The 27,875-nt window shown below is 40.4% G+C and overlaps 1 protein-coding gene and 1 long non-coding RNA gene across 9 annotated transcripts; one reads left to right on the top strand and one right to left on the bottom strand.

The window, feature by feature from the left end:
* The first annotated feature begins 2,552 nt into the window (after positions 1-2,552).
* On the top strand, positions 2,553-3,685 carry LOC135706254 (uncharacterized). Its single transcript, XR_010518159.1, has 2 exons — positions 2,553-3,073; positions 3,176-3,685. It is a non-coding gene; the product is annotated as an uncharacterized LOC135706254 (long non-coding RNA).
* wupA (wings up A) lies at positions 3,624-27,297 on the bottom strand. Of its 8 annotated transcripts, none has more exons than XR_010518158.1 (8): positions 27,190-27,297; positions 12,429-12,599; positions 12,224-12,347; positions 11,732-11,832; positions 5,339-5,382; positions 5,117-5,258; positions 4,327-4,742; positions 3,624-3,832 (listed from the first exon to the last, which is right to left on the bottom strand). XR_010518158.1 is itself a non-coding variant. In XM_065227820.1 (7 exons), exons 2-7 carry the CDS (start codon positions 12,570-12,572, stop codon positions 3,764-3,766), a joined length of 624 nt encoding a protein of 207 aa, XP_065083892.1. In that variant the 5' UTR covers positions 12,573-12,599; positions 27,190-27,297; the 3' UTR covers positions 3,624-3,763. The 8 variants fall into 8 exon arrangements, 5 of the variants coding, with proteins under 5 accessions (XP_065083892.1, XP_065083893.1, XP_065083891.1 ...); XR_010518157.1 differs by lacking the exon at positions 11,732-11,832 and adding an exon at positions 10,068-10,168; XR_010518156.1 differs by lacking the exon at positions 11,732-11,832 and adding an exon at positions 9,083-9,183.
* Between the last annotated feature and the right edge of the window lie 578 nt (positions 27,298-27,875).

The raw sequence follows: 27,875 nt of genomic DNA, 5'->3' as shown, positions 1-27,875 counted from the left end.
TTTTTTAAAAGGCAAATTTAAAAGAGATAAGGAATGCACTCTCAAGACGGTCCCGGTGGACCTACCTGAATCTGTTGAACCAAAAGGAATAGGAATAGTATGTATTAAGTTCCGCAACCTAGATGACAACACACTTAGCTTAGTGTCAGATTCAAGTAAGATCAATATTAATAGATACATCGCACATATTCAGAAACCAATAGTAGGAGAATTACTTAAAATAACTTTAGAAACAAGAAACTACCTGGAAACTTTGACACAGTGCACAAGCACTTCTTTGAGCATGATTTAAGATTTACCACACTCTGCTCGGATCGTTCGAATACATTGTTCTTACTTGAATCTGAATGTTTCGTTTTCATGCATAATCATCCAGCTTTGATCATGTTAAATTTAGAATGGACTACTGTACAAGACAAAGAAAAAATCTCGGGCAAATCTAGTTGAAGTGTTTCAACGTTATGAGGTTGATGCGAGTGCTGGGATCCAGTAGGATCAGTATTTGGACGAAAATAGCTTTCGATTGTTCTTCTGTTCTGGGAAACATGTTGCAATATATGCTGCGTGTAGTTTGATATTATCCAACCCCATGTCCCGTTTTTATTCTCCCTTGAACTCAATATTATAGCTTTTCCGCAGCGGAAGCATAAAACAGAGGCTCTGCGGGATCCACAGATATTAACCAAGAATTTTTCTGATGTCTCCATAGCCTTAGATTTAAACCATGCTAATAGTTTCTTTTCCACTACGGATTTTTGGATCGTTTTGTCGTTGTCTCGGTCGTTGTATTGAGTTTTGACCGAGGTTTTGACCTCAGTTTCGGCGGAAGTATGGCAGTTCTTTAAATTAGCGGATTTATTTTGCAAAATCTCAGTAGTCTTGCGCTGAAACTAAGCAACCATGTTAATAGTTCAGCAGCAAAAATTAAGATAGTTCAGCAGCAATAGTTTAAAGATACATACCTTCAAAAAAAGTTTGCGGTTGTCTGGTAACTTTTTCATAACCTCCCGTAAAAGGTTCCAGTGTCCTGGTACGATCCGAAATTCTTTGGGACTTCTGTGGTAAATGTGGAAGTTTTCGGAGTTCATTTTGAACATCGTTAGCATTTGGTCCCGCGCAAATTGTTTTAGTTCGTCCTTCAAGTTCTCTGAAGCATTCTTCAACACGCTGTACCGGTTATAGCCAGCAGCCGTTATAAGTTTTTTTTTTAATAAAGAGGAATTGGATCGTTTATAATCTCCTCAACAACTTTCCAAAACAAAGCGCTTTCACGATTAAATTCTTGCGCAAACGCGTCCATTTTTTGTATTTGATTCGATTGCATGCAAACGCTCAAACTCGCGCCCAAACTCAATACTTGTGCGCATAACATAGACTATATACAATTCAAAGCGTATTGGCGTGTATTGAAATCTCGATTGACGTATTACAAAAGCAGTGCTGATTTATTGATGCATTGACATATTAATGGTGTATTCGCCTGAAATAAGGTATTTTTGTGCATTTAAATAGAATTGAAATTGAATACTGCATTTCATGTGTATTAATGTAATGTGTGTATTTCACGAATGTTTCGAGTATTAACAGATTTTTCAGTATTTTTTTTAAGAAAACGTATTTTCGATTCAGCACACCACCTAGTGATTTGCCCCTCGCTCAACAGTTGGCGGTAGTGTTTTAGTGAAGATGTTTTATGTCGAAAAATATGCAATGTGTTGTGTCTGTTTGCCTGTGGTAACACCGTTAATAACAATACATTGAGAATTTGACAGCTCGCTTTGTTTTGTGAACTTTTAAGCAGAAAAAGATTTTCAAAGTCCAAAACATGGTTTTCTGTGCAAAAATTTCCCAAAAAATAGTTTGCACAAAACATTTAAAAATTTTACGAAAAGTTGTTGTTCATGGATTTTTCTTAATTTGATAATAATTCAAGTGTACAACTTGAGATTATCACAGAAGGTAGCATTTTCCATAAGCTTTTTAATGAAAAATATTCAAAAATATTGAAGAGGGTATTTTTTTGTTAATTAAGCTTAAAACACGTTTTTGAACATGAATTTTTGTACCGTGTATATTTTTCCTGAAAAAGTATACAATTTTCCTACATCTTTGTCTTAGCCATCATTTTGATTGGAAGAGTCGTTTTTGAGTTATGATTTGTTGAAAAATCTCAAATACGCCATTTTCAAGTTATTTTTTATGGATTTTGACTCTGATTCAAAATGGCCGAATTTTAGCAAAAACATGAATGATTTACCATAACGAACAATTATGCAAAGTTTCATACAAATCAAGAAGTTCGCATCAGACCGATTAGTCATTTGGCGTGGAACTGCTCAATTTTTTAAGTCATTAGGCTGAAAACCTCTTCAATAAAGACTGCAACGTTAAATCAAATCTTTCACTCCCAAACCCCTTCTGGCTACGTATCTACTTCATGACCGCTCATACTTGGTCATGCTAAATCCCAAAACAATAGTCCCGTTCGAAAATTCGTGGTTGGTTGGAATTTTTCAAAACTTCCGTAGTCACTTTGAAGATTTTCATTTTTGATTGACTCACACGAACATACACTGAAAGAAAAACGACGGACACATTTAGATTAAAAAATAAAAGTTTTACTCAAAAATATCAGAATAGTATTTAAAACCTCCAGGATCTCATCTAGAACGAAATTTTACAGAGAGACTGCCGTATTTTTGCATACCTTAGCCTAATGTCAGCATTTTTGTTTTGTCTTTGTTTCGTTTCACGTCTCCTCAACAGATGGCACTATATATGATTATGTAGATTATGTTTAACCTTATTCCATTTATTTCCCTAATTGTGTACATCTCCACAGTAAAGTCATTTTAAAACAAACAATTGAAAATCTCGCTACACCAGCATCGCGTTGGGCTTAGAGTTGAAAAGAAATATTCCAGGGTTGAGCGGCAAGGGTCGGATTCTCCCGGTATGGTGAGATGCGTGTAGAGTCCCCATCCAAATCGTCGTTGAGTTTTTTTTTATTACAAAAGTGAAATGAATGCTCTCGAGGTGTTTACTTGTCTTCGGTGGAGCCCTCCTGCAAATTGTTGAAGGGAGGGGGCAGATTTGAGTTCATGAGAAACACTGAAACAAATAGGCACACACGTTTCGACAGGACGGCAGTGGTGACGACTTACTTGGCGAAGAGAGAGAGGAAGAATCTTCGAGTGAAATACATGTTGTTGGGTTTAGGCGGCAGCTTCCTCTTCCTGGAAATGGAACAGATTAGGACCGGTTTCGAAGTACAACACAAAACACCCAAACAGAGTTTAGTTCACAGAATGACTTTTTACTCTTTTCTTCTTAAGAATGCATTTTAAAATACACGATTATTTTGAAGTAAACCGTTTTAAATACATAAAATTAAGTGGTTGGGTTCGACGACAGAGGGTTAATAACAACTACACATAGGCAACACAAAGTTGTGCTCTTCGCGGTTGGATCTTCCGGCCTCTAGTAGTGCCACCTGCCGGACGGCTGCAGGAAGTACAGGAAAGGATTTGGGAAGTTGATTAGGTATTAAAACAAGACGTGGGGTGGTTCGGGATGGGGTTCCTTCTTTTCTTTTCGATATCTTCCGTCAACTGGCGCTCCGGTACGGTTGACAATTATACATATTTTGCCTTCTTTTTTTATTAAATTTTTTTAGATTAAAAAACAGACAAATAAAGGTGAGTGCTTATGGATTTTGTGTGGTGGTAAGGACGAAGATTTAGAATTAGCGCACAGGAGATGTTTATGCCTCGGCTTCGACCGCTTCGGCCGCTACCTTGCTGTCGCCCTTCTTGGACCAATCGGGTTTCTTCTGCTCGGCGGTGGAAAAAAGAGAGAAAATTTGTGGGAAAATTGTATCAGTATAATATTAAACATATGTGTGGCAAATGGCGCATGGAATGAGCAAATTCTGTTGTGAGTAAAGTGCTGAAGGGTTTATGGTTTGGATCGGTACTGAAGGGTGGGAATCGAAGCCGTGCTGTGGTGGTTTGTACTGATTGATACCGAGCGATACAATTCTTGACGGCTCTTAATTTAAGGTGCTGAAACCAGTTCAACTGGCAGCACTGGCACAGCGTTCAGTGCAGTCAAACGAGTGGATTTTCCAGCAGTCCAGAATTGTATGGCCCGGCATTGGCATTGGTATACTCTACCTGTGGGTACAATTGAAAACTGGTTTTCATAACGTTTTCGTTTGCAATTGCAAATCACTCATAAAGCGGAAAAGAGATAGAATTTCGGGAAAAAAGGGGTACTTTTTTACGGAAAACTCAATCCATATTCAAGCCTAAAACTGAAGTTTACCTATACATTTCCATTATAAAACTTGACTGGCATTTTCTGGGCGAATCTTACACACAGTTTCATGGAACTGGTCAACAGATACAAAACTCGTTTTCTTTTAATTTACGTTAATCGCTCGAACGCTTTCGTTCCATGCAACGATGTTTTGTTTATTTGCGAATTTCTCGTTAAATTACTTTTTGCACAGAGCTGGTATGGCGGGTTTAGCAGCGAATTAAGAGTTCTAGCCCTCACATTACCGTAAGTTTTGTTGTTGTTGTTGTTGTAAAATAACAATAATAATTGTCAAAACTAATAAATAGACACATATGGTTTCCAGTTAATTTTAAATATACAAAAAAAGATAATTAAAAGAAAAGTGGTTTTGTTATCCCCATCTACTTCTTCTGCCAGTCAGCCTTCTCCGATTTCTTAGCCTGCGGAGTAACAGAGAGAGAGAAAATGGTTTCGAAACGAAAGACGGTTAATGGATGGAATCTAACGCGAGCAAAAACACCTCAACCCGGTATCTCGTCAAAAATCAACCCGTCGAGAACACGCGCGGTTTCGGCGGCCGTCTCTGCTTCAAAAAGAATCATCGCAGGAGAAGGCTTCGTTTACAACCCGGTTCGGTTGCCAAAAAAAAAACTCAAAACAGTTCTAGGCTACTAGGTTGTTCGTCAAAGTCGAACCGGTAGCGCTACACTGAGAAAAAAAAATATGTTTGTGTTTCTGTGCTTCAAAAATCTGATTTGCACCGAGAGATAAAAATGGAGAAAACAATAGGCAATCAAAACAAACGCAAACGTACCTCCTTGTCTTCCTCTTCCAGGGTGAATTCCTTCTTTTTGACAACCTTGAGCTGGTTACGGAAGTTGAATTCAGCGGCCTTCTTCTGCAGCTTGGCGAATTTGTTCTCGTACTTCGAGACCTTCTTCAGCGTTGGCTTGACGCTGGAAAAAAAATAGGAAGAAGAGGAGATTGTGGCCATTAGACAGCTACACTGAGCGAAATCGAATCGATGAAAACTTACAATTTACCGCGAAGGTCGTTGACTTGGGCATTGAGGTCGGAAATCTAGTGGTGCGGATCCGGATTGCGACGACGGCGGGAGAAAGAGAACGATTAGTAGGTGAAATTGTGATCGGATGAATGTTTTACTCGGGAAAAATTAACGGAAAAAAAACTAGTTTGAAATTTATACAGTGAGTAGTGGAAAATACAGGTTTCGGAAATGTACAAGTGTTAGACAAGTGGTTGTTCGACTACTAAATACTAGACACAGCATTCGAGTAAATATCAATAAAAAGTCTGGTTAGGCTTTTTTTTTCAGTGCGGTTTCTTAACTGGGGTGGTTAAGGGTCAATAGTAATCTTAAAAGTAGGAATTAGTAGTTGTGTTAATTGTCGTGAGTGGTGTTGGTGAAAGCTGGCATTATCTATATAGAAGTTGAGAGGCTGGAAAGGGGAACAATGCTCTACGAGTTTCGCTTTTATTCTTTTGCAACAAGCACAACAGGGTCGGGGCTCTGTACCCCTTTCCGGAGAGACGAGACTGTGTGTGTTAGAGAAACACGAAAATTTACTTCAGTGTGTGTTTTTCTATGTGTTTTTTTTTTATTGGTGTAGAACAAAACAACGAAAGGAAAAACGAAAAAATACAAAACATCTACTACATTGACATATTTAGATATATTTTTTGATTGACTGATTGATCGGTTCGAATTTGGAATTTGGTCGGTTGAACATGTATTTTCTCTTTCACCACCGAGCGAGAGAAAGAGATACAAAACGGTAAGGAACAGTGAAAGAGACAGAGATAGTACAACAAATACACGGCCCGCGCGATGTTGAAACACAATTAAAAAACATTGAGACAGAATGGTTGATTTCGCAACACGACACAGGACTGATTGCAATCAGGTTTCGTTTTTGTTTGTTTACTATTAATATTATTATTATTATCCGTCGGTTTTTGACAGTTGGATTGTAAGAGACAAATTGACAGGGCTAATCTGCTCGATATTACAATGGAAAGGCACATTTTTGTTTCGTTTCAATGGATTTGATTCCCGGAAAGATGCGAAGGTTATGGAATTTTTTGTTTTTAGTATGAACAAATGTGTACAAATCGACAGAACAGAGAATGAGAGAGATAGAGAGATAGAGAGAGAGAGAGAGTAATCTTGTGAAGGTACTGCACAGTATGGCACATAAAGTGATTTTAATTGTTTTTTAAATATTACTTAGAAAACCGGAATAACTCAATTGATAGCAAAAAGTAGAACGATGTGACTGGTTGTGGTTGACCTTAACAACTTGAACGCAAGTTTTCCCTAACATTTCCATGTCAAATAACACATAACAACATTCGAATGTGACGGGTCTCAACACTGGTTAGTACACTGTAAAATGAAATTATAAGAGAAATCACAAAAACCACGTGCAATACTGGGCTATTTCGTTTTGGTTTTGGTTTTCACTTTACTGGTTTCGACAACAACAAAAATGAGAGAGACAGAGAGAGCGTTCCAAGTAGAAGCGAAACAAAAAAAAAAACAATAAAGAACAGAAAAAAACGAGAGTTAGATGGCTTAAGATTATGTTGGTAAACACGTTGGGAAACATATAAAATTTTTCGTTGGCAACATTGCAGTAACATAAAATTTCATATGTTTTTTTTATTTGACAGCTGCGCTTGCTCGGGAATGGATGGGGGAAACGGGTCGAGTAGATGAGGGAATGATAGGCGAAAAACGGGTATTGTTCTATTGTTTGTGCCATACTGTCTCTAGACTTTTAATTGCTTTTCTGTCAGACTTGAAAAAAAAAATAAATACTAAGGCAAGCTAGGCAAATTTGGACTAAACCGAAAGATGGATCGATTCCCATTAACCACAGTCACCATCGGAGGCGGGCAATTACGCGCGGGCAAATGTTCAAAACAAAAAACAAGTAATGGAGAGAGAGAGCAAGAGAGAGAGAGTCTTGTATTTTTCTCGGTTTTTCCTGTCACTCATGGAACGTGTTTATCTTCTTTCTTTGGTTTGCTTTGCAACCATCATAACATGGGTCGTGGCAGTGTCAATCACAAAACTGAAAACATACACAGAAACATGGTCTGTAGTGTCGTTCGTTGTTATTGTTATTGTTACGGCAATGTTGCCGCCCATTTGCGTTCACCGAGAGCACAAATGTTACCGTTCAAGTTTTGTTTTGTGTGTATTTTAATGTGAAATTTACGATTGAAGTTTTTTTTTCAGTGTATACAGGAGCTCGTTTACAGTCTTAAGGTTCACACGATTGAGATCGTTTTGCGGCGGATCGCTTTCGATTTCGAGAGAGATGGTTAGTCGATTTTTATAGAGAGAGAGAGAGAAAAGATAGAACGGAGGATGGTCATGCGGTTAGTTTACGGATGCAAAGCAGGCCATGGCAGTTAGAGCGTGGATGTACGGACCCGAAGCTGATCGATTTGTTTGACATTTGCACGCACTTGCTGAGCTACGACTGTTGTAATTGCAGAAAAAGGACCTAAACTATTTCTAGCGCTACGTATTTACAGACATTCTACGGTGGGGGTGGGGGTACCATCTCAAGATTCGTTTGACACGTCTCCAGTGCTCGGTGGTAGTAGGCCATGAAATGATACCCTTAATCTACACTAACTGTACACTTTTAAGTCGTTCTACAACTTAACGAGACAACAAGAAAACCTACACCATTATGCTGGTTAGTTAACACGGGGTATGACAGACGAGAGATGTTGCATTCATGTGTATTTATTTGACATTTGCTTATGGACAAAGTTTAGCTCTCAATCGATAATGACAAAAACGCGACTCATTCATTGAAATTGTGAGGAAAATTATCGCTAAAGTTAGTCAACAACGATGGCACGAAGGCGGGTTGACAGCTTTTGCATCCGCCGCTTGCCTCTCGCCCCGCGGGCTCGATCGAGCTGTCAAATAGGCGCCACCCGCCCAGCGTAGCAAACGCTGTCAACACGCTGTCGTCTTCAAGGTGGGACCGCGCGCGCCTTAATGTGTTTTTATCTGAGTTGGTGTGCGTGTTTGATGCAAACACGATACAAAATGGAACACAACAAAAACCATTGGTCAGTCGATTAGTGCGATCAGAAACGAAACGAAACAATCCAGATCAAAATCTCCTTGATGGGGTGGGTGAATCTCGAGTGAATATTGGCTTCACTTCCGATCCGGGCCCCGGGCGCTGACGGTTGATGTTCCGGGAGCGATGGCAAGACTCAGTTCTGGCGAGCGAAAAGTCACGATAATTTCTCTCCGATGGGTAGAACGAACGACTACGAACGAAGATCGTTGGCCAGATGCCGCCATCTCGAGTCTTGTCCCGCTCCCCGTCAGAGTAAAGTCCGCCCGGGCATTTTGATCGAGCGCAAACGAAATAAAAAAAAAACGAACAACATTGGAACGGAAGCGATCAAAACTTCGCTCTCGGTAGTGATTGTCATTTGTTTTAGTGAAATGTAAACAAAAACAAGTGATGGTTCTATTAATAACTATTTACTGGTTTGGTAACGAAAATATGTACTCAAACTCTGGGCATAGCTTGGATTCAAATGTTTTAATGTTTGGTTCTATTAATTTTTGAATGTTTTTTTTTTTTTTTTTTAATTTGAGAGAGATAAACAAAAACAAAGGAAAACGAACAAAATGTAAACAAAATGGAAAACGGAAAACTAAAACGAACTTCAAATGAGTATAGAAACAGATTATTATTGATATGTTCGGCAGTACCTCCCAATCTCTTTTCCGGACTTCATATTCCAAATCCCATTTTTGGCCTTCACATGTATACATACGGGTGTAATATTCTTTAACAATGTCTTTCAACATGTCTGCGAATGGGAAAACGAGTGTGCAACACGGTCATTTTTATGCTTTCATAATATTTTGTTTTTTACAAAAGGAGAGACGAAAACGAGGAAATCAAAAAGGAATGTCAAAAGTGAACGAATGTTTTGTAACGAACGATACAACGAAAGAATTACGATAAGAACGATCTAAAATATAGGTGCTGATATATATATATATTCAAACTGTTGCTTGTTTGATTAGATTATTCTAGTTGGTTCGAGGGGAATAGAGAGCGAGCGAGAAAGTTTCCATTTTTGTTTGTACACTTTTAGTAGTTAAGATAAATGACGATTTTGGCGGGTAGTATTGATTTTTTTTTAAATTATTTGAGACGGAGATAGACTGATAGAATGAGCCATGAGTCTGCGATACGAAATGACGAATTCGTTTACGGCCATGTTTGCGGACGGAACCGTTCCAATTCCAACGCGGATATCTCTTGCTACTTTTCATTTTTGGGTGTAGTTTGGTTGTATTTTGTATTTTTTTGTTTTCATTTTCTTGGCTTAGTTTCTAGAAAGGTTAATTCAAAAAACATGTTCGAGAAAAAATAGCAAAACAAAAATTTGCACGTTTTGAGGGGTAGTTTTTTTTTTCAGTGTATGTCTGTGTCAATGCCGATTGTGCATTTACTGTAGGTTTGTGTTTCTATTCGGGTTTGATTTGGCAGTTGGTAATCAAAAACAAAAAGAAAGTCAATGCAATAACAAAAATAAAATAACGACGTCTTAATGAGTCTGTATGTTTGTGTGTGAGTGTTTGTGGGTATGTATATGTGGCGTTTGTTTATTTTTTTTAATTTTGCTTATTTTTGGTTGGCAAACTCGAAAAAAAAATTTGACAGGTCGTATAAATTTTTTTTTACCTCAAACTGTTTCAATTTTTCCATTCTTTCTAAATCGTACTTGTCACCTTCCAAACCAAATATCCTATTCCAATATACGCGAACAATAGTTTGGAGCTCGGCTAGTGGATAAATACACGAGGGTTTGAATCATTGATAAGTGAGTGGATCATTTTTGTTGTTTGGGAAAAAATCGTCGGTTTTTTTTTTCACAAATACGCAGGTTGATCAAAAATGAATTTTGGAATGTGGTAGTAGATTCTGTTGTTTTTTTTTGGTTTTGGATCTATTCTAAAACGATGATTCTGTATTGGAGCTCTTCGGGGAACGCCCTCTACCGGGCGTTCGATGGGTGAGATTGGTGTCCTGGATAAATGTGTGTGGTGTGACGTGTGTTTGTTCGTATGTGGTAGGTGTACTGACTTCGAATCGAATTTCGCGGAAGGGTCGCTGTTTTGAATGTTATCCAAAAAAAGTTTAGAGACAAAAAACTCCAAGCCGAATTAGGCTAGTTTTCGTTTGTTGTTTATCAAGAGACATTAAAAAAATCGTAGCAAGGCCTGGCACAAATGATTAATGAAGCTGCTGGGTCAATTCAGATTCAGCAACAGAGGACAGTCAAAAAAGGAATAAGACAGAGAAAGAGAGCTAGAAGAGGAGGAGCTAAAGGAGGAAGAGTGAGAAATTTCGTTATTAGCGCGCGTGAGAAGCGGCGGCGCTGCGGCAAGCTCACAGCGGCGGCGGCGGCTAACTGTCAGACTTGGTTTTGAGTTTTTGAGTTTTAACGGCGGCAGTGTGTTTAAATGGTGAATATCGGGCGGTATATAGGTGTTTGTGTGTGTTACTCTTCTCGTTCAAGACAAACTTGTCTTAGCAAAATATTCGCTTGCTACGCGCAATATATAAGAAACAAAAATTAATCCTTGCCTCGAGATCCTTCCTAGCAACTTCATACTCATAATCAATCTTTTCGCCTTCCAGGGTACAAATTCTTTTGTGGTATTCTTTGCATATGTGCTTCAAACATGCTACAAAAACAGAAAGGGTGGAGATTTTGACAACAGATTTAGAAAACGGTTCCAAATTTCAGCATCTACTACAGAAGCCTTTTCGCTTTATCACTTGACGCTGTCGGTTGATTGATGTAAGCCGGAAGGTTTTGGGATAGATTAGCACCTAAGCCAGCCGAGACATGATGAGACATCCTGCCTGGTATCCTCCTAAATATACGGAATCCACGATCGAAGCGTTTAGTGACAACACTTACACAACATCAAAAAACAAAAAGTGACAAAAAGTGACGTTCGACAGAAAAAATATTAGCAATCAGAGGTGATTTTTCGTTGCAGTGTAGCCACCGAACGAGGGGTCCTCCAATTGACGACTTCATTTGACAACGAAAATAGAGACAGCAAGGCGGCATTTCCGGAGAATTAATCATTAAAGTTCAAACAGAATTACTGGTAAAAGGGTTCCTTCCAGAGAAAAAAAAATTATTAAGCTCACAATTAGAGAAGTACAAAAGTAGAGAAACATTAGAAGAGAAGAACTTTTGAGAAAACAGAGAGTATCGTAGATTGTAGATTTTGTGTAGTTTGGTTTGTATAGTTGTAGAGAGATAAAGAGACAGAATTAGAGAGAGAGAGAGAGAGAGAGAGTGGTTGTTTGTAATTATGCTGCTATACCTCGAAATCTTTCCTCTTCACTACATATTCAAGGTCAAACTTCTCCTCTTCCAGGGCATTGATTCTTGCGTGATAGTCGCGGAGGAATTTCCTGATTTGCTCTGAGTTGGTTGGCGGTGGAGGGGGGGAATGGCGAGGGGTAATGTAGAAAGTGTGTAACATTTTTTTTTAAATATTTGAATGTGTGCATTTTTTTTATGTGGCGTGAGATGAAATGGCATTTCGAGAAAAAAAATAATGAACAAGTGATTTTTTTTTCAGTGTACAAAATGATCAAAATGGCGGAAAGAGATGGCTTCATAGTGATGACAGATGAGACAGAAAGAGATGCGTTTCCTTTTCATGATTTTTTTTTTGGTTGTAGATCGCTCATAACACGAGTAACCGACAATAATCAGCGTTCGAGTTATTAAAAGAAACAATATAGGAACTTTTCTCGTGTGTGAGCCCCTAACTCTAAGGCACCGAAATTGGCGACATGACAAACAATACCTTCGTTGGCATCCTCGGTGCTCTTTGCCTTGCCGCACCGTTCTTCGATGATGCGCCTACGTTCCGCTGCCTTGCGCTCCTGTTCTTTCTTCAGTTCTTCGGCGGCTTTCTTACGCAACAACAACTGTCAACGACAGCAACAACAACAATACAAAGAAAAATCAGTACGCGTTAACATTTGAGCAAATGGACTACTGCGACTTACCCTGAGTTTCTTCTTTCTTTCTGGAGTCATGAAACCCTTCTTGGCCTTCTTCGCCTTGGAGGCTTCCTCCATACGCTTGCGCACTTCAGCACGCTTGCGCTCGATTTCGGTCTGTTTGGCCTTCTTTGCCTCATCGTCAGCCATGGTTGTTGTTGGTGTTAGGAGCTAAGTCTAAAGAGCGGAACATAGGTGGTAAGATTAGGTAAGGAACATACATTACCAAATTTTTAAATTGCTGCAAGTGTTCAGATACTGCTACTGATGCTGCTGCTGCTGTTGCAATACGAATTGGTATCATTCGGTGTGCGAAATGCGATGGTGCTCGGATAGTTGCATGATCTTAAATCTGTGTTTGGATTAAGTGGAATTACAACCTAGAAGGATGTCATTCACTATTGCTGACCAATTCAGTCTAGCTTTCCACGTTCGGTAATGGTCTGTGTGGTATGAATAAATGTTTCCTTCACTCTGCTTTTTGACACTAAGCATGTTCAATAGACTGATGCAAAATTTGAAATTTTCGCTCGACAGCGTTCAAATCGTTCCTATTTGGTTCCTGATTAGCCTTCCAAAATTTGATTTCATTTTGTAAGAAACTAACTTGGCACAAACCATTTGAAGTTTATATGGAAATTACTATGGGAAAACCAAATTTTGTGTTCACATCTATCTAATAATTCACCCTATTACTCTGCTCTAAAAATTGATGACTGTTGTAGTAAATTTTTACAGCTACAACTTTGTTGAAGACCATTTTTCGATAAAATGTGAGGATTCAAGTCAATATTGTCTTATGATTATGCTCAATCAACTGCTCAGCAGGTAACATTGGTGTTTCTGGCGCTCAGAATAGAGCTAAAACATCATGGCTACTATGACACACTGCAGAATACAGTGTTGCCCACAAAACAGTTGCTTGATCATGCCATAAGATTATCAATCTCTTAAACAATTAATAACTATTTAATTTGATGTTTGGCTGAAAAACAGTATTGCGCAAAGTTGTAGCTGAGAAAATTTTCTATAAGAATACTTATAGAAATTTCTAACGGTGCAATATGGAAGAAGGATAGAAGACTACGAAGAAAAAGTTTGGTTTCCCATAGTAATTCCCATATAAACTTCAAATGGTTTGTGCCCAGTCAGCTTCTTACCAAATCAGTTCAAACCTTGGGAGGCTAATCTAGACCCGATTTGGAACAGCTTGAGTACTGTGGAGCAAAAATGTCAAATTTTGCATCAGTCTAATGTTCATCCCCCGCTTCCCGTCTCTTAGGAACAGAGAACAATAGAACAACATATGCCCTCCAGCGCGGGACGGGACTTGACAATCGAGCTTCTCACTCTTCTTAATGTTGTGCGTGGTGTTTGGCGAAGTTGACCAATGATGCCAGGAATATAAAATCTTTTTTCTATTTTAATTTGGATTTTATTCGGAGTTTCTACCGCAGTTTAGCAGTTCGTACATCATTTTTACTCAACACAATAAAAACAACCATAAACAAACAACAATATCAATCGCTTAAAACGCGCAGTGTACTCAATTTTTTCAACTTTCCTTTCGCAAATATAAACAATTAACAACGCCATTGACGTCAAACATTGATTCCTGCATCACTGCAAGTCAGATTGATGCGATCCATCTATCCTTTCTATTTCACGATTGCTACTGCCAAATCCACCAATCAGAAACTGGCTCTGATTTGACAGCAAATTGACTCGAAATCGCCGAAATCGCTGCCCTATTGTCAAGTCCCGTCCCAGCCCAATGAGCTGGATTACCGAGGTGAAGCAATCGGTTAAGTTGTGTGAGTAAAACCCCTGTACGATACAAGCAATTAGTGACGTCACTACTTGCGTTTACGTTGATTTTTTGGTTTATTAATACAACAATATTTCACGATCTGCTTCACCTCTCTCTGTACCTCATTGATCCCAGCCTCCAGCTAGTGTCAAAAATCCCAGTGAATGATACATTTATTCATAAGAACAAGCCGCTAAGAGGAAGAGGAGGCAATAGGGGGACTTTTATGAACTAATTTTCTGTCAAACGCGAACCAGCGCCTGATTGGTCGGGTGAACATATAAAAACGCGAGAATTTTTACAACATGTAATCTATTTTCTTGTATTTTGACAGACCACTGCGTCGCCCATAATGAAATAGTTGTTGCTCGGTCGTTTCCGCGAGAGAAGAAGAACACGTCACAGACAAAAAGAAGCCAAATGTCTCCTTTCTTTCTTAGCTATTACCGAGCGTGGAAAGCTGGATAATCCCGCTGATTTGTAGTTTGTCCCTACACGGTAAAAAAACATCATGTTCATGTAAAGTGATTTGCAGTTGAATTTGCACTACTTGCCAAACATTGCAATTCGATGTGCAAATCCTTTGAAAGAGATCATATCGAAGCACGATGAAATCAACAGCAAATCACTTCATTTTAGATTGTATTGCACATCGTTGTTGATGTGCTGTGCTTTGAACTCGAAATGTCAACCATACTGATATTAACAATCTATCACTTTAAGTTTAACTTATTTATCATTTGCTCATGTTCATCATTTCATGTTTGCTGAAAATGGGTTTAAATAGATATATTGCCTTGTTCATACTGCAAGCCTTGTTATATGTAATTCAGAATATGGCCAAAGAACATGTATCATACTACTCAGATCACATGTTTCCAAGTTACATTGAACAAGGCTTGTAGAAGAAGCAAGACGAGACATTGAGCATTTAATGTGATAAGTTTGACAATGTTATGTGATAGAAGTTCTATTGTACACTATTATTGAATACAGCATCAATTTCATAATACTCACGCTCTAGAATGCAAATTACTTCGGGCTGGAATGAAGAATTATCGCTTCTCTCATTTGATTTCATTTGTTGTTGACTTGCCATCTTTGCGAGTATGTGCATTTTTGACATTTGCTTTCAAGAGCAAAACTAATCAAATTTAATGGATAAAAACAGTGATGCCGATTCAAATGATAATCATTTTGATTTAAAGGTGTTATACAGTACACATTTTTCAACGAAAAATCACTTTGTGTCTAAACGAAAATCACTTGAAAATCAATAATAAATCCCTTCGATTCGTAGTGCCGCATAACAGACTAAGTCAAGTGCAAGAGCATTTGGATTAGATGTGACAACTTTTTACCGTGTATAAACTTATATGCAGTGTTGTCAGATTGTTTTCCAGCTTATTGGTATCAAAGGTTTTAATAAGTCGGTATATATATCTTTGCCGTTTTTGAAGGTGAACACTTAAACTTTTGGACTAAGAACGAAAAATTTGCTTTCCATGAGAAGTCACAAGAAATTTCCGGGGAATGTTCAACTAGATCGAAGAAGTAAGCTGAAGAAAAAAAAACTTCCATAGATAGGAGAAAGAAGCTGTTCTGTAGGAAGTTTGAAGAAATTTCTATAATAGCCGGAAAAATATCCGGGGAACTTCCAAGAAAAATATTGAGCACCGTCTGGAGAAAATTAAAAAAAAAAACTTTCATCAAACAATCGGATGGCACATCTAGAGTAATCCAGAAAGGTTCCGGAAATCTGAAGAAAAATCCAGGAGTAGCCACTATCAGGGGCAGCCAGAAGAAGCTCGGAAAAACTTTCCAATAGTTGTCGGAAAAATAAACTCTCCGGAGGAAGCTTATGGATACACTTCCAGAGGAAGACGAAAGAAACATCTGGAAGGTTTCCATAGATACTTCCAGTAGAAGTTTAAAGGAACTTGCTGGAGAAGACGCAAGAAATTCCTGGAGACACTGGAAGAAACTTCCTAAGGTAGTTGGGAGGAAAATTCTGGAGAAAATCGGAAGCTTCTACTGGTGGGGAAACAATTCAAGAAGAAAGAGATTTCTTGGGGATGTCGAAAGAATCTTCCGGTGTATATTGGCACACAAAACGAAAATTAATTTTTCATGTGTTTCACTTATACAATTTTGCCAAAACATCAGCCTTATACATCCCATAAGACAAACCTCATAAGTCCTATAAGAATATGTGAACGGTACAGTTTTCGAACTTTGTCTGAGACGGAGTTTTGGAGTGTTCTTTGAAGGCATATCGTGCGGGACCAAAATCCACATACCTGAACAATGATTGTACATACACATGATCACCGCGCGGGGTGACGGTCTGATAAGTGCGATAAGTTAGAACAAGAAGAAAAACAAAACAGAAACTTACAGCTTGCAGAAAACAAACATGTATTCTCCAGAAGAGCTGCTACGGTTTTGCCAACTGTGTGGCAACGACAGCCCAGCAAGAATATGGTCGCAGGTTCCCCAAGCGTCGACTGCCAAACGCAAGTATGTAAAAATAATGTTAGAATTAAGTTTTGTATGTAAAAATTACGCTGACACAGGAACCTTCACGTATACACACCGTCGGCTCCGGGATGGAACGTTATTTTATTGTGAAAGAAACAAAGATCATTGTTTCAATTTGATTAATTATTGGAAAATACCCAATCATTTCAATGAACTGATTTACATTGGTATCGAGAAAAAACAGAAAATTTTCAATTTTTATCATGCGTTGTTTTTTTTTGTCACATTTTTCATACCGTCACTCCGCGTGGCGATCAAGTGTGCTATGCGCGCTGCCAACAGACGTCAACAGCAACGCACGGTGGGGTTGAATTCGTGTTTTACGCAACCGTTAATTAACGACCCAACATGATGTGTTTAGTACGAAATTGCGACAAAATTAAACAAGATAGAAGATTGGTGTCGAAGTTAAAGTTGTAGAGCGCATTGAGAGTTGTAGAGGCATCTTTTGGTAAGACAAAACAATACACTTTATTACGTATATTTTAGGAATAATAAGGGAAAACCCGTAGGAAAACACAAGTTTTAGACTCGTTTATCCCTAAAATGTGTCTAAATGCAGCTTACTTAAAGTAGAAATGATACTATTAAGTAGGAAATTTACCAAGCTGTTCAATGGAGGCAAGAGTTTCATGCTAAATGACATAGTTTTTGAGTTAAGGTGATACTCTAAGGAAGCCTTAGCGTGAAACTTTAAAGGCACAAATGTCAGCTTCCACAAAACATACAAATTTGAAATTGCTACTCCTTGCTTGCTGTGCTACTACAAACAGAGAGTAGCAATTTCATCTTCTTTTCCTTTATTTAACGTCGGTCTCTGTTCCGCAATCTAGTGCCAATTACCGACGGACATCGATTGCCATCCATTGACGGCAATCGAATGTGCAGGAAGGCAGCTTCCACACCTGCGTAGGATATCGCACCCATTCGACACACATGGGCCGGGACCAACGGCTTTACTTCCCTTCCGAAGAAAGACGTGACCAGAGATTTTTATGCCTCTGAAAAATCCCACCGACCTCGGCTGGGATTGAACCCAGACCCATTGGGGTGAGAAAGCCGTCACGCTCAGGGGTTGAAACAGTTGACGTTTTTACTACACTCACTTCGTTGTCGTGTGCGACAGTCTGTTTGTATTCGAACACTCATGCTCTACCGTCGTCTCTCTCACACAACACGAGTGGTAGAATTACATTCGAGCTAAAAGAAAATTATCAAAATAGCTATCATATGCCATATGTGATTTCGTTGTAATTCCTCAATTTGGTGTAAATCAAACCATTTCTGATCAGAAATATTATTACTAGGACATCATTGCCTGCTATTTTCAGAATTCACACAAGCACACCATCAGCAGCTCTTATTATGAGAAAAACTAAAATACATACATTCTTGACGGTCTTCGGCGACAGTGTCGTATGACAGAGCCTGTCATATGACATTTTAGTTTGGTACTGTATTATGATAGCTTGTTTTGCAAGTGTCGGAGACAAAGGCAGTCAATTATCACAGAAAATGTGTCGACTACCGTGACCGCTTACAAGACTGGTCACGCTTACCACTACACCACCGGCGCTGGCGTAGCAATTTCAAATGTGTATGTTTTGTCGAAGCTGACATTTGTGCCTTTGAAGTTTCACGCTAAGGCTTCCTTAGAGCATCACCTTAAAGCCAATTTACTGATCGTCCATTAATTATGTCACACTTTTAGGGGGCAGGGGGGTTTTGGAAACTGTGACGAGTCATACAAAAAAAAATTAAGATCCATACAAAAAATGTGACAAAGGGGGGGTGGGGTTGGGGTTTGAAAATGGGCCAAATTTGCGTGACATAATTAATGGACCATCCCTTATGGCAAGCATAGACAAAAACAGAAAAAAGTTCAATAACTCAGCAATCTTTTAGGTTTGAACAAATGCGTAGAACAATTGTTTACTTCAAATATGATCTTCTATCCAGCTTTCCATGCTCGGTAATGGCGGCCTTTGTGTATGAATAAAATGTATCCTTCACTGTGCTATTTGGGGGTTTGGATTTTGACCCCTTCCTTTCCCTCTCCCAGGAACAGAAGAAAAAGGAACAACATAAGCCCTCCAGTTAGTGTCAAAAAGCACAGTGAAGGATACATTTATTCATACAAACAGGCCGCCATTACCGAGCATGGAAAGCTGGATTGCTCCTAAAATTATTTGCACTAAGGAACCGAACACCCTGTATGTTCGTAAAAGGTGTCCCACATCAAATTGCATCACGGAAAAACGCTGCAGAAAATTACCCATTGGGTATTTTCTCTTGAAAATTTGGGTAGAAGTAGTTTAGGGTGTATTGTTTACACTGTATTTGGAAAGTTGGACAAAATGGCGTCACCCGAAAAGCAACGTCGCGAATTGATTTTGCGCAAGGACCTGGAAAATCCTCAACTCTCTCATCGGGACATCGGAAAACAACTCGGAATCGTGCAGTCAACGGTGAGTCGTGTGATTAAACGTTACTACGAAACTGTGAGCATCGAACGGAAGGAGAAATGCGGTCAGAATGGATGTTCTATTAGTGATCAGGATCACAAGCGTGTCGTGAAAGCGTTTAAGTGGAATCCCAATGCTTCCGTCAGGGATGTTACTAATAAGTTGAATCTGTCCAAGTCTTTCGTTCAGAGAGCCAAAAACCGAGAGAGACTGCATACGTACAAAGTGCAGAAGGCTCCAAATCGTGACGAACGGCAACATACGGTGGGAAAGTCACGGGCCCGGAAACGGTGCACCCAGATGCTGACGAAGCCTCATTGTCTCATCATGGATGGCAAACGGAGTGTGCCGTTCTTGACAGCCGTGACTGTAAACGGGATGATCTACCTCAAGGAGTGTCTACTGAAGCGTCTGCTTTCTCTGTTGAAGCAACACGAGGGCCCTACGATCTTCTGGGCGGATCTAGCTTCGTACCACTATTCAAATGTTGTTATGGAGTGGTCCGAAGCCAACGGGGTCACTTTCGTACCCAAGGACATGAGTAGGTTCTCGGACGGAGTGTTCGGGCAGGAGCATACAGATTAATTTTGGCCAGTAACTCAGGAACATCATATTCTGCGAGTAAAACTTTTGCAACGAAGACGACCTGCGATATGTTTCGTCGCTTAGCAAGAGTATCCAAACCCAGTAAACGACAGCGGTCAGCATACGGTGGTAAATTCAGCGGGTCACTCCATGGAAGATAGCGCAGTGCGTATCTGACGAATTTGCGTTGAACAGCTTCGAATCGTCCACTCCATACAGCTTGGTAGGGATTCCAGACAACACACGCGAATTCCAGTAGTGAGCGTACCAATGAACAGTAAAGGGCTTTAAAACACAGAGGATCACGAAATTCCTTAGATATCTTGAACATGAATCCAAGCTGTCGATTAGCTTTGTCGATCGTGGTTGAGAAGTGGCGAGTGTATGTGAGCTTTTCATCCAACATGACACCGAGGTCTTTAACGTGATCGACACGTTGAACTGCAGTTCCAGCAACGTTATAATCAAACAAAATGGCAGTCCTAGTTCGACGGAAACTAATTACGCAGCACTTTGAGACGCACAGGACCATAAAATTACGTTCACACCAATCATTAAAGATTTCAAGAAGGTTTTGTAGTTCTAAACAGTCGGCATAACCTCGAACAACTAGATAAATCTTCAAGTCATCGGCAAAAAACAATTTACCTCCTCGTAGTAGAATAAACGTTACATCGTTCACAAATAAAGAGAAGAGCATTGGTCCCAAAGTGCTACCCTGTGGAACTCCTGAACTGTTCGAGAAACAGTACGATGAGTAGTTTCCAATGCATACAGTAACTTCACGTTGCACGAGGTACGATCTAAGCCAGCTGCAGAAGGAAACAGAACATCCAATTTTTTCAAGCTTTGCTAGCAGAACGTCGTGCACAACTCTATCAAACGCAGCTTTAAGATCAGTGTAGATGGCATCCACTTGAAGTTTCTTGCATACATTTTCCATACAAAACGACGTAAAGCTGACGAGATTAGTTTCCACGGAGCGGCCAGGTAAGAAACCATGTTGACATGAACTTATGCAATGCTTGCAGGAAGCAAACAATCTCTCATTTATCAGCGACTCAAACACCTTAGATTCAACCCCAAGCGAGGTAATCCCACGGTAGTTTTCCACATTGCGTTTGTCTCCTTTCTTGAAAACAGGGAACATAGTAGACCGTTTCCATAGTGCGGGAAATTTCTGTTGACGAAGTGACAGGTTGAAGAGCAAGGACAACGGAGCAGCTAAGATATCGGAGCATTTTTTTTAGGATTGCAGATGGAATAACACTCGGACCTGGTGAAAATGATGATTTGGTTTTACTCATCACAGAGAGAACCATTTGTACATCTACGGCAAAAACATCCATGTTTACGACGTCGGTTGGCACATCACGGACGGCTCGCTCAATTTCTGCTTGCGATGGGGAGTCATTCGAGAAGACGCTTAAGAAGTGCCTAGCAAATAGGCTGCATTTGTCCTCAGTTGTCAATGCTACGTCATTGCCGAGAAACATTTTTGACGGCAGTCCAGTTTCCTTCCTCTTAGTATTCACAAACGACCAGAATCCCTTGGGGTGGCATTGCAGATTAAGTTGAGTACGAATTACATACCTCTTGTAAATAAGCTTGTTGTAGTGGCGATAATCATTGCTGGCAATTGAAAAATTTCGCTTGGTAAGGGTACATCGTCGATGAGTGAGAGCACGGAGAGCTCTAGATCGCACTCGTTTCAGGTTGCGGAGAGTAGCGTTAGACCAAGGCGGTTTTCTTGGAGGTTGGCACTTCGGTACTGAAGCACAAACACAGTCGCGCAAAAGGCTATTATAGCGAGCGGCTGCTGTATCGATATCAAGGTCATTCAACACGTTCCAGTTGATCCGGGACAAGGAACGTCTCAGCAAACGGGAATCGGTCTTCCGGAAATTGAGCCGAGTGGCAGTCATGGTTTCATCAAAACGAATTTGAGATCCGTTCGCGATAGATATATCCAAAGCAGGGTGGAAATTGTCAAGAGGAACGATGACATCAGGCGCTTCAACGACGACACAGTCCAGAAGTGCACTTTCGCTAACAAAAACCATGTCACGAAAACGAGACTGGAAATTGGGAACAAGGTTTATCTGGCTCAGTCCATGAAAAGCCGTGCCGTCAACAAGCAAGCGGCTGGCAGGAGTAGTTGAAGATGCAATCGGATCTGGAAACGCATAACCCTGGCCTGAGGGTGACCAGCTAAGCCCAGGCTGATTAAAATCACCAAGCAGAAGAAGCACATCCGTTATATCAGCCATGGACGATGCAAATTCTGTAGCATCCAGATGAAGCTGCAATGTGGTGCAGTCATGTCGACGTTCAGGGGGAATATACACCGCTCCAATGAGGATGTCCCGCGAAGTGAGGTTGACCTTAACCCAAACCGCTTCAATTGTAGTAAATAGTTCGTTGGAGATTACGCAGGAGGTGAATTCGTTGGAAACAGCGATGAGCACACCACCACCGCGAGTACGAATGCTGTTGGATGAATTACGGTCTAATCTGTAGACAGTAAAAGAGTCACCAAACAGTTGCACTGAATTGTTCCTCCCATCGAGCCAAGTTTCCGTGAATACATAAACGTCATATTCCCCTTCAAGCGCAGCCAGATAAACATCGTCCAATTTAGTCATGAGCCCCCTGGTAGTTATGGTATTGAAGTTGAATGAAATAAATATGCCACAAGCTTACTTATCTGAAAGTTTGAAAAACATCGGTCGACTAGGTAATTTTCTACAGCGTTTTTTTTTTGTGATACAATTTGATGTGGGACACCCTTTATAATACAGAAACAACATTTTGGTTGTCTAGAACTTCCCTCATCCCGATTAGCATCTCCATCCACCAATTGAAAATTGAAAACCCCCTAACCCCCTTTTTTAGCTGAGTAAGGTAATTTTTGCCTGAATAAACTATTATTTAGCTTTCAGCGGTTGTTGGGGGTGCAATTAGGTTAACATAGGGTAGAGCGCTACTTCGTCGTAATCGCTCATTTCCGTTCTATCGATCAGAAAAGATCAATAATATCAATGATTTCACCGTGCACAAATCAATAATAAGTTTGTCCCGATGTGTTAGTTCATTAGCTACAACATAAATCCTGTTAGAATTTGTATTATAATTATCCATTGTATGAATATTTAGGCTCATGGTTCTCAAAACAAAAGAAGCGCTCCTAGCGAATCCCCTTTTTCTACGTTTATTCGTACGAAGAAAATCTAATGGCGTTTCAATGCGTTAGGACGGAATTGAAACTCGTAGAACGAATTTGGAATCAAGAAGCAGTGTTAGATTTTAGACAAGACTTCAACAATTTGTGACTCTTTATCAAATCCAACGGTACGTATGGAAAGGTGAATAAATTTGCAGTCATCTTTGACAGAAATATTCCATTTTTGTTTAAACTCGTCCAGAAAAGAGAGGTAAAGCGCGGATTGTGCTTAGTCGGACGGAAATTAGATCATAAACCCTACTCAAATTTGGGGATAAATTCCTTCTTTTTTAATTTCGATCAAAATTCCCGAAAAGCCAAATGACACAATAACATTTGTGAAACCAGAGTAGAAGAACTTTTTTTTTCAATAAATGAAAGAATTCATCAAGATGAAATCCTATAAAGATTTCAGTTGATGCCTGGCAACTTGAAACACAAAATTTACGTGATGAGCAGAGTCGTACTCAGGATATTTTTTTTTGGTGGCAAACTCTCATTTTCGCGTAAAAGAGAAAGATATATTGCAGCAAATTATCTCTTTCATACCTATTTTCTCTGAAATGGAGAGGGATTTGTTCCCCCGATGACCCAACGAGTCAGCTCATAGAAGCTGCATACAAATTGAAATCCCTGTTTATAAATTTTTCCAGGATTTCGTAGAGCTTCGATGAAGTTCTTCAAACTTTCCTGGTGTTCTTAGAACTTTTTTGATGTTCACAGAACGTCTCTGACTTTAACATTTTTTTTTCTAAAATTCCCAGATATTTCTTAAAGTTTACAGTACTTTCCTAATGTTAATAAATTTTTCGTGCGGCTCGCAGAACGTCGGTCTAGCTTGCAGAACTGTCCTGACGTTTGAAGAACTTTTCTTATTTTAGTAGAACTTGACGTGTGCCGACGCTACAATGAAGTTCAAATAATTTTGCTCTAGAGTTTTCAGCACTCTCTTGAAGCTCGTAGAACTTATCAGGAGGACATTGAACTTTCTTGAAGCTCGCAAAACGTCCCTGAAGTTTGCAGAATTTTCCTGAAGTGTGTAGAACTTCTCTGAGGATCGAAGTATTTCCCTGAAGTTTGCAGTACTTGTCTTGAAGTTTGGAAAACTTTACTGAAGTTCGACGCACATCTTTATGTTTTCAGAATTTTCCTGAAGGTTGTACAACTTCTCTGTTTCTCTGGAGTTTACAAGAATTTCCTGGGGTCGCAGAATTTTATTGAAGTTCATCCAATTTTCCTAGAGTTCGAAGATCTTCGTTGAAGTTCGTAGAACTTCTCTGGAGTTTGTAGATCATACATGTGTTCGCAGAAGTTCTCTCAAATTCGCAAAAAGTTCACAGAACTCCCCTATGGTTTGCAGAACTTTACTGAGGTTTAGAACTTTGCTTAAGTTCGAACAACGTTCGAAAACAATGCAGAATGTCTCCAAAGTTTGAGACAGTTACCTCAAATTCTCAAAACCACTGAACTAACAAGAACTTCACTGGAGCTTGCATAATTTCCCTGATGTTCGCAGAACTCCATTGAGGTTTATAGAGTGTCCCTGAAGCTCTTAGAACTTTCCAGATGTTTGCAAAATGTCCCTGAAGCTCGCAGAATTTTCCTGAAGTTCGTTCACAAAATTACGCATAATTCGCAGAACGCGTTTAAAGTTTGTAGAACTTTCCAAAAGTTTACTGCAGTTTCCTGAAGTTCACTAAATTTCTCTATAGTTCGCAGAATTTCCTTGAAAGTCACAGAACTTTCTTGAAAGTGTCGTTAGATAAATTATGTGAACTGCGTTGAAGCTCTGACAATTCAATAGCCACTTAAACTTAGGACTGGGCTCACTGGGCAAGAGTAGCTAACCTCACGTGAGTTTGAGAAGTTTCATCAAGCCTTTGCTCCGGTTCGTCAATGGTTGTTAAATTCATTAGTAACAGTTCAAAAATCAACCTTGTTAATTTCTGTATTATGAACATTACCGATAAACCGATTTTCTCACAGAAATTCGTCATGGTTGTCAAAATTTATTTTCGATCTTGCCGTTAAGTAAAAATGTAAGCAATTTTTGCGCCGCTCTGGATTGTTTGGTGGTGAATATCACCTTCTCCACCTGCTGATTACGATGATAGTAATTACAGAAGCTCTCGTCCCAACTTATTCGGGCTACAGAACATTGGATAATCGTGATGACAATCCATCCATCCAATTTTCCCTTAAGTGAAAATGAAGGTAATTTTTCAAGTTTGTTATTTTGATGGGTGTTTGGTTGAAGAGTGAAGCATCCCAGGTTTAATCTTTTGTTGTGGCAAATCTGACAATTGGCCAATAAATTTAGCTGCCATTTTTCTGCAACGTAGTTGAACGAAGCTGAAGCTTAAAAAACGTGAAGAGGCGTGGTTGTTGGAAGACTCTCCTGGAGCCTTCCAGCACAACTTTTGTCAATGTACAGTTTTCCCCCAAACACTGCAGTAGATCCCGACAACCGCTATTTTTAAAAGCAGACGAAATTGTCCACCTCGCATAGTTGACGTTCAACACGACGACGGTGTGTGCCTTCAAAATTGAAGGTTGACACCGATTTTCGAACTGCCGACCATGCGTTTCCATCGGTCGTTAGAAATTTGCCAACCTCGCAATGACTCACTTCCTTTCCTGGAATAGCCCTGACCAGAGGAAAAACACACCATGTGTGCTGTTCACCCTCCACCAGCAGTGCTGTATCTCTAGGTATGCACATATGTGTTCCCATTTTTACGACTTAACCCAAAAAAAAAAAATCGACTCTCACTTTTTTTTTCGATTTTCTACAAGCCTCCACCATTCCTCTCCCCGGTGGGACCCACTAGATTAGCGAAGAATAATTGTCTTGCTAGCTCAGCTGCTCTCGCAGCCGAAAACAAGTGGGTGCCGTGTGCGCCACGGGTGGCGTAGGCGGATTCACCCCATTTCCACCACTTTTCCGCCCCCGTCAACACACTCTCACACGCACACACCCACACACTCACATCTACACACCTATCGGCGTTATGTGTCATCCGTGCAGACTGTGCCCAACGTGCGCACATATTTTCCCCCGGTTCATCATTGTGCGCACTCGGCTCAGAAGGCAATAAATTTTCGGATCGCGAGGAAAATCAAGAAGTTTTCGGGTCTAAATTTACTCTTCATCCGCATAAATGTCCCGACTCTGCCGCCCGGTTCAGTTCAAATCAAATCCACAAGTGTTTGCGCGCACGAGTGTGTATGTGCACGTGTGAGTTTGTGTGTGCGTGCATGTGCGAGTGTGCACGGCGCGGAATGCGCCGGCGCAGCTGTTGAACATTTTTGCCTTCAATTCTCGGGCAAAATTTTATTTTTATACACTTTCAAACACTATCCGCTGTGGTGCGGCGCGGGTTCAGGTCCGATCGTTCGCTGCTGTGTATACATTTGCACCTAAGCGCGTACATATTTTCTGTCGGGGGTGAGCTATTTTTGAAATTATATCATTTCCACACCGCGCTAAGTCACCACTGCGAGCGTTCGAAATTACACTCCGACAACACTATTCCACCCGAGCGCCAGGCCAGCCCGAGTCGGCCGAGTTGTCCTCGAGAGCCATCATCAGAGTTGGTGCTGATTGCGAAATTTTTGCACGTTGACTCACGTCAGAGGCCGATGATAAGGTCCGTTTTTAGACAAGTTCAGGTCCCTCGCCAAAAGTAATCGTCCACACAGCAGTGCACAATTTTCGTTTATTTATTTTTTGGTCTTTGACATTTTCACAAACATTCCAGCACTATTGTTCCATTGTTTCATTACGCAAACAACAAAAAAAAAAGATCATGATTCATTTGCCAAATATCCCACCGAAATGTCACCGATCGAAATCCAATGCCGATTCCGAGATAGCTATGATGTAATTCACTTCGTCCGAATTCGTTCTTCACTGCGTCGCGCACACACTGCGATCGTATTCCCTTTTATGGTCATAATGCACGAAAATGGCGAACAGCAACTCTTCCGAGCACCACCAATTCTCAAAAAAAAAACCACCGAATTCTACTATCCTTCCACAGGATCACCAATTTACGCACCGATCAGTAGCAACAGGAGCAGCAACAGCAGCAGCAATCCAGCACCCAGCACCAGCAGGATATCCCAGGAATTCCAACTCACCTCAACTACAGAAAAAAAGGAAGATTGAATCACACAAAACTCTCGGATCTCGGAAAGAATACTGATCAATCCGAAGAATAAAGGCTGACTATTTTCACTGCAACAATTTCTGGCCCGAGCACGGGGGCCCTCGGCACGAAAATCACGACGTCGATCGGCCCACACGTACACACATACACACGAACACATGGGGAAAGTGTTTTTCCTCCCCGAAGGTGGTGGGTGAACCCCCTTGTCTTTGGTCGTCGGCCGTCGCCTACATGAAAATCACCGCGCACTCGCCATCCCACTCACGCTCCCGTACCGTGCCCCTGTGTGTGTGTGTGCGCGCCTGTGCCTGCCCTGCCATCTGTGCTCTGTTGGCGCACAAGGCAGTGCGTGAAAAAATGGGGACCCCTAGAGGAACATTCTCAAAATAACCACCGCAAGACGGAATGAATGAAGTCATCGTCGTTTACTGGGTGGCAGGCTGCCGTTGCACTGCTGCGTAGATGGGGGTGACTATATGCTCTGCATAAGGTGATTCCCCGAGTGTCGCGAAAATGACGACTGACGGAGGCCACCGCCGCCATTAACCTGGGGCATTTGGCCGTTATTTGTTGACACCTGCGCACCACCTAGGAGCTAGATACGGAACTTTCCACTACTAAACGCAAATTTAAAAAGTTTGAATTGGTCTGTGCATT

Source organism: Ochlerotatus camptorhynchus, unplaced genomic scaffold, assembly GCF_037179485.1.
Source record: "Ochlerotatus camptorhynchus isolate MF236.1 unplaced genomic scaffold, CSIRO-AGI_Acam_v1.1 ptg000276l, whole genome shotgun sequence".
Lineage (NCBI taxonomy): Eukaryota > Metazoa > Arthropoda > Insecta > Diptera > Culicidae > Ochlerotatus > Ochlerotatus camptorhynchus.
Note: the sequence above shows the minus strand (reverse complement) of the source record. Positions and strands in the feature narration are given on the sequence as shown.

Bases quoted from the DNA above. Each gene is read 5' to 3' on its own strand.
- wupA (XM_065227820.1), bottom strand. From the start codon at position 12,572: ATGGCTGACGATGAGGCAAAGAAGGCCAAACAGACCGAAATCGAGCGC. The intron at 5,383-11,731 runs GTATAGCAGCAT...CCGCACCACTAG, and splicing joins TGAAGAGGAAAGATTTCGAG to ATTTCCGACCTCAATGCCCA. The intron at 5,259-5,338 runs GTAAGTTTTCAT...TTTTTTTTCCAG, and splicing joins AACGACCTTCGCGGTAAATT to CGTCAAGCCAACGCTGAAGA.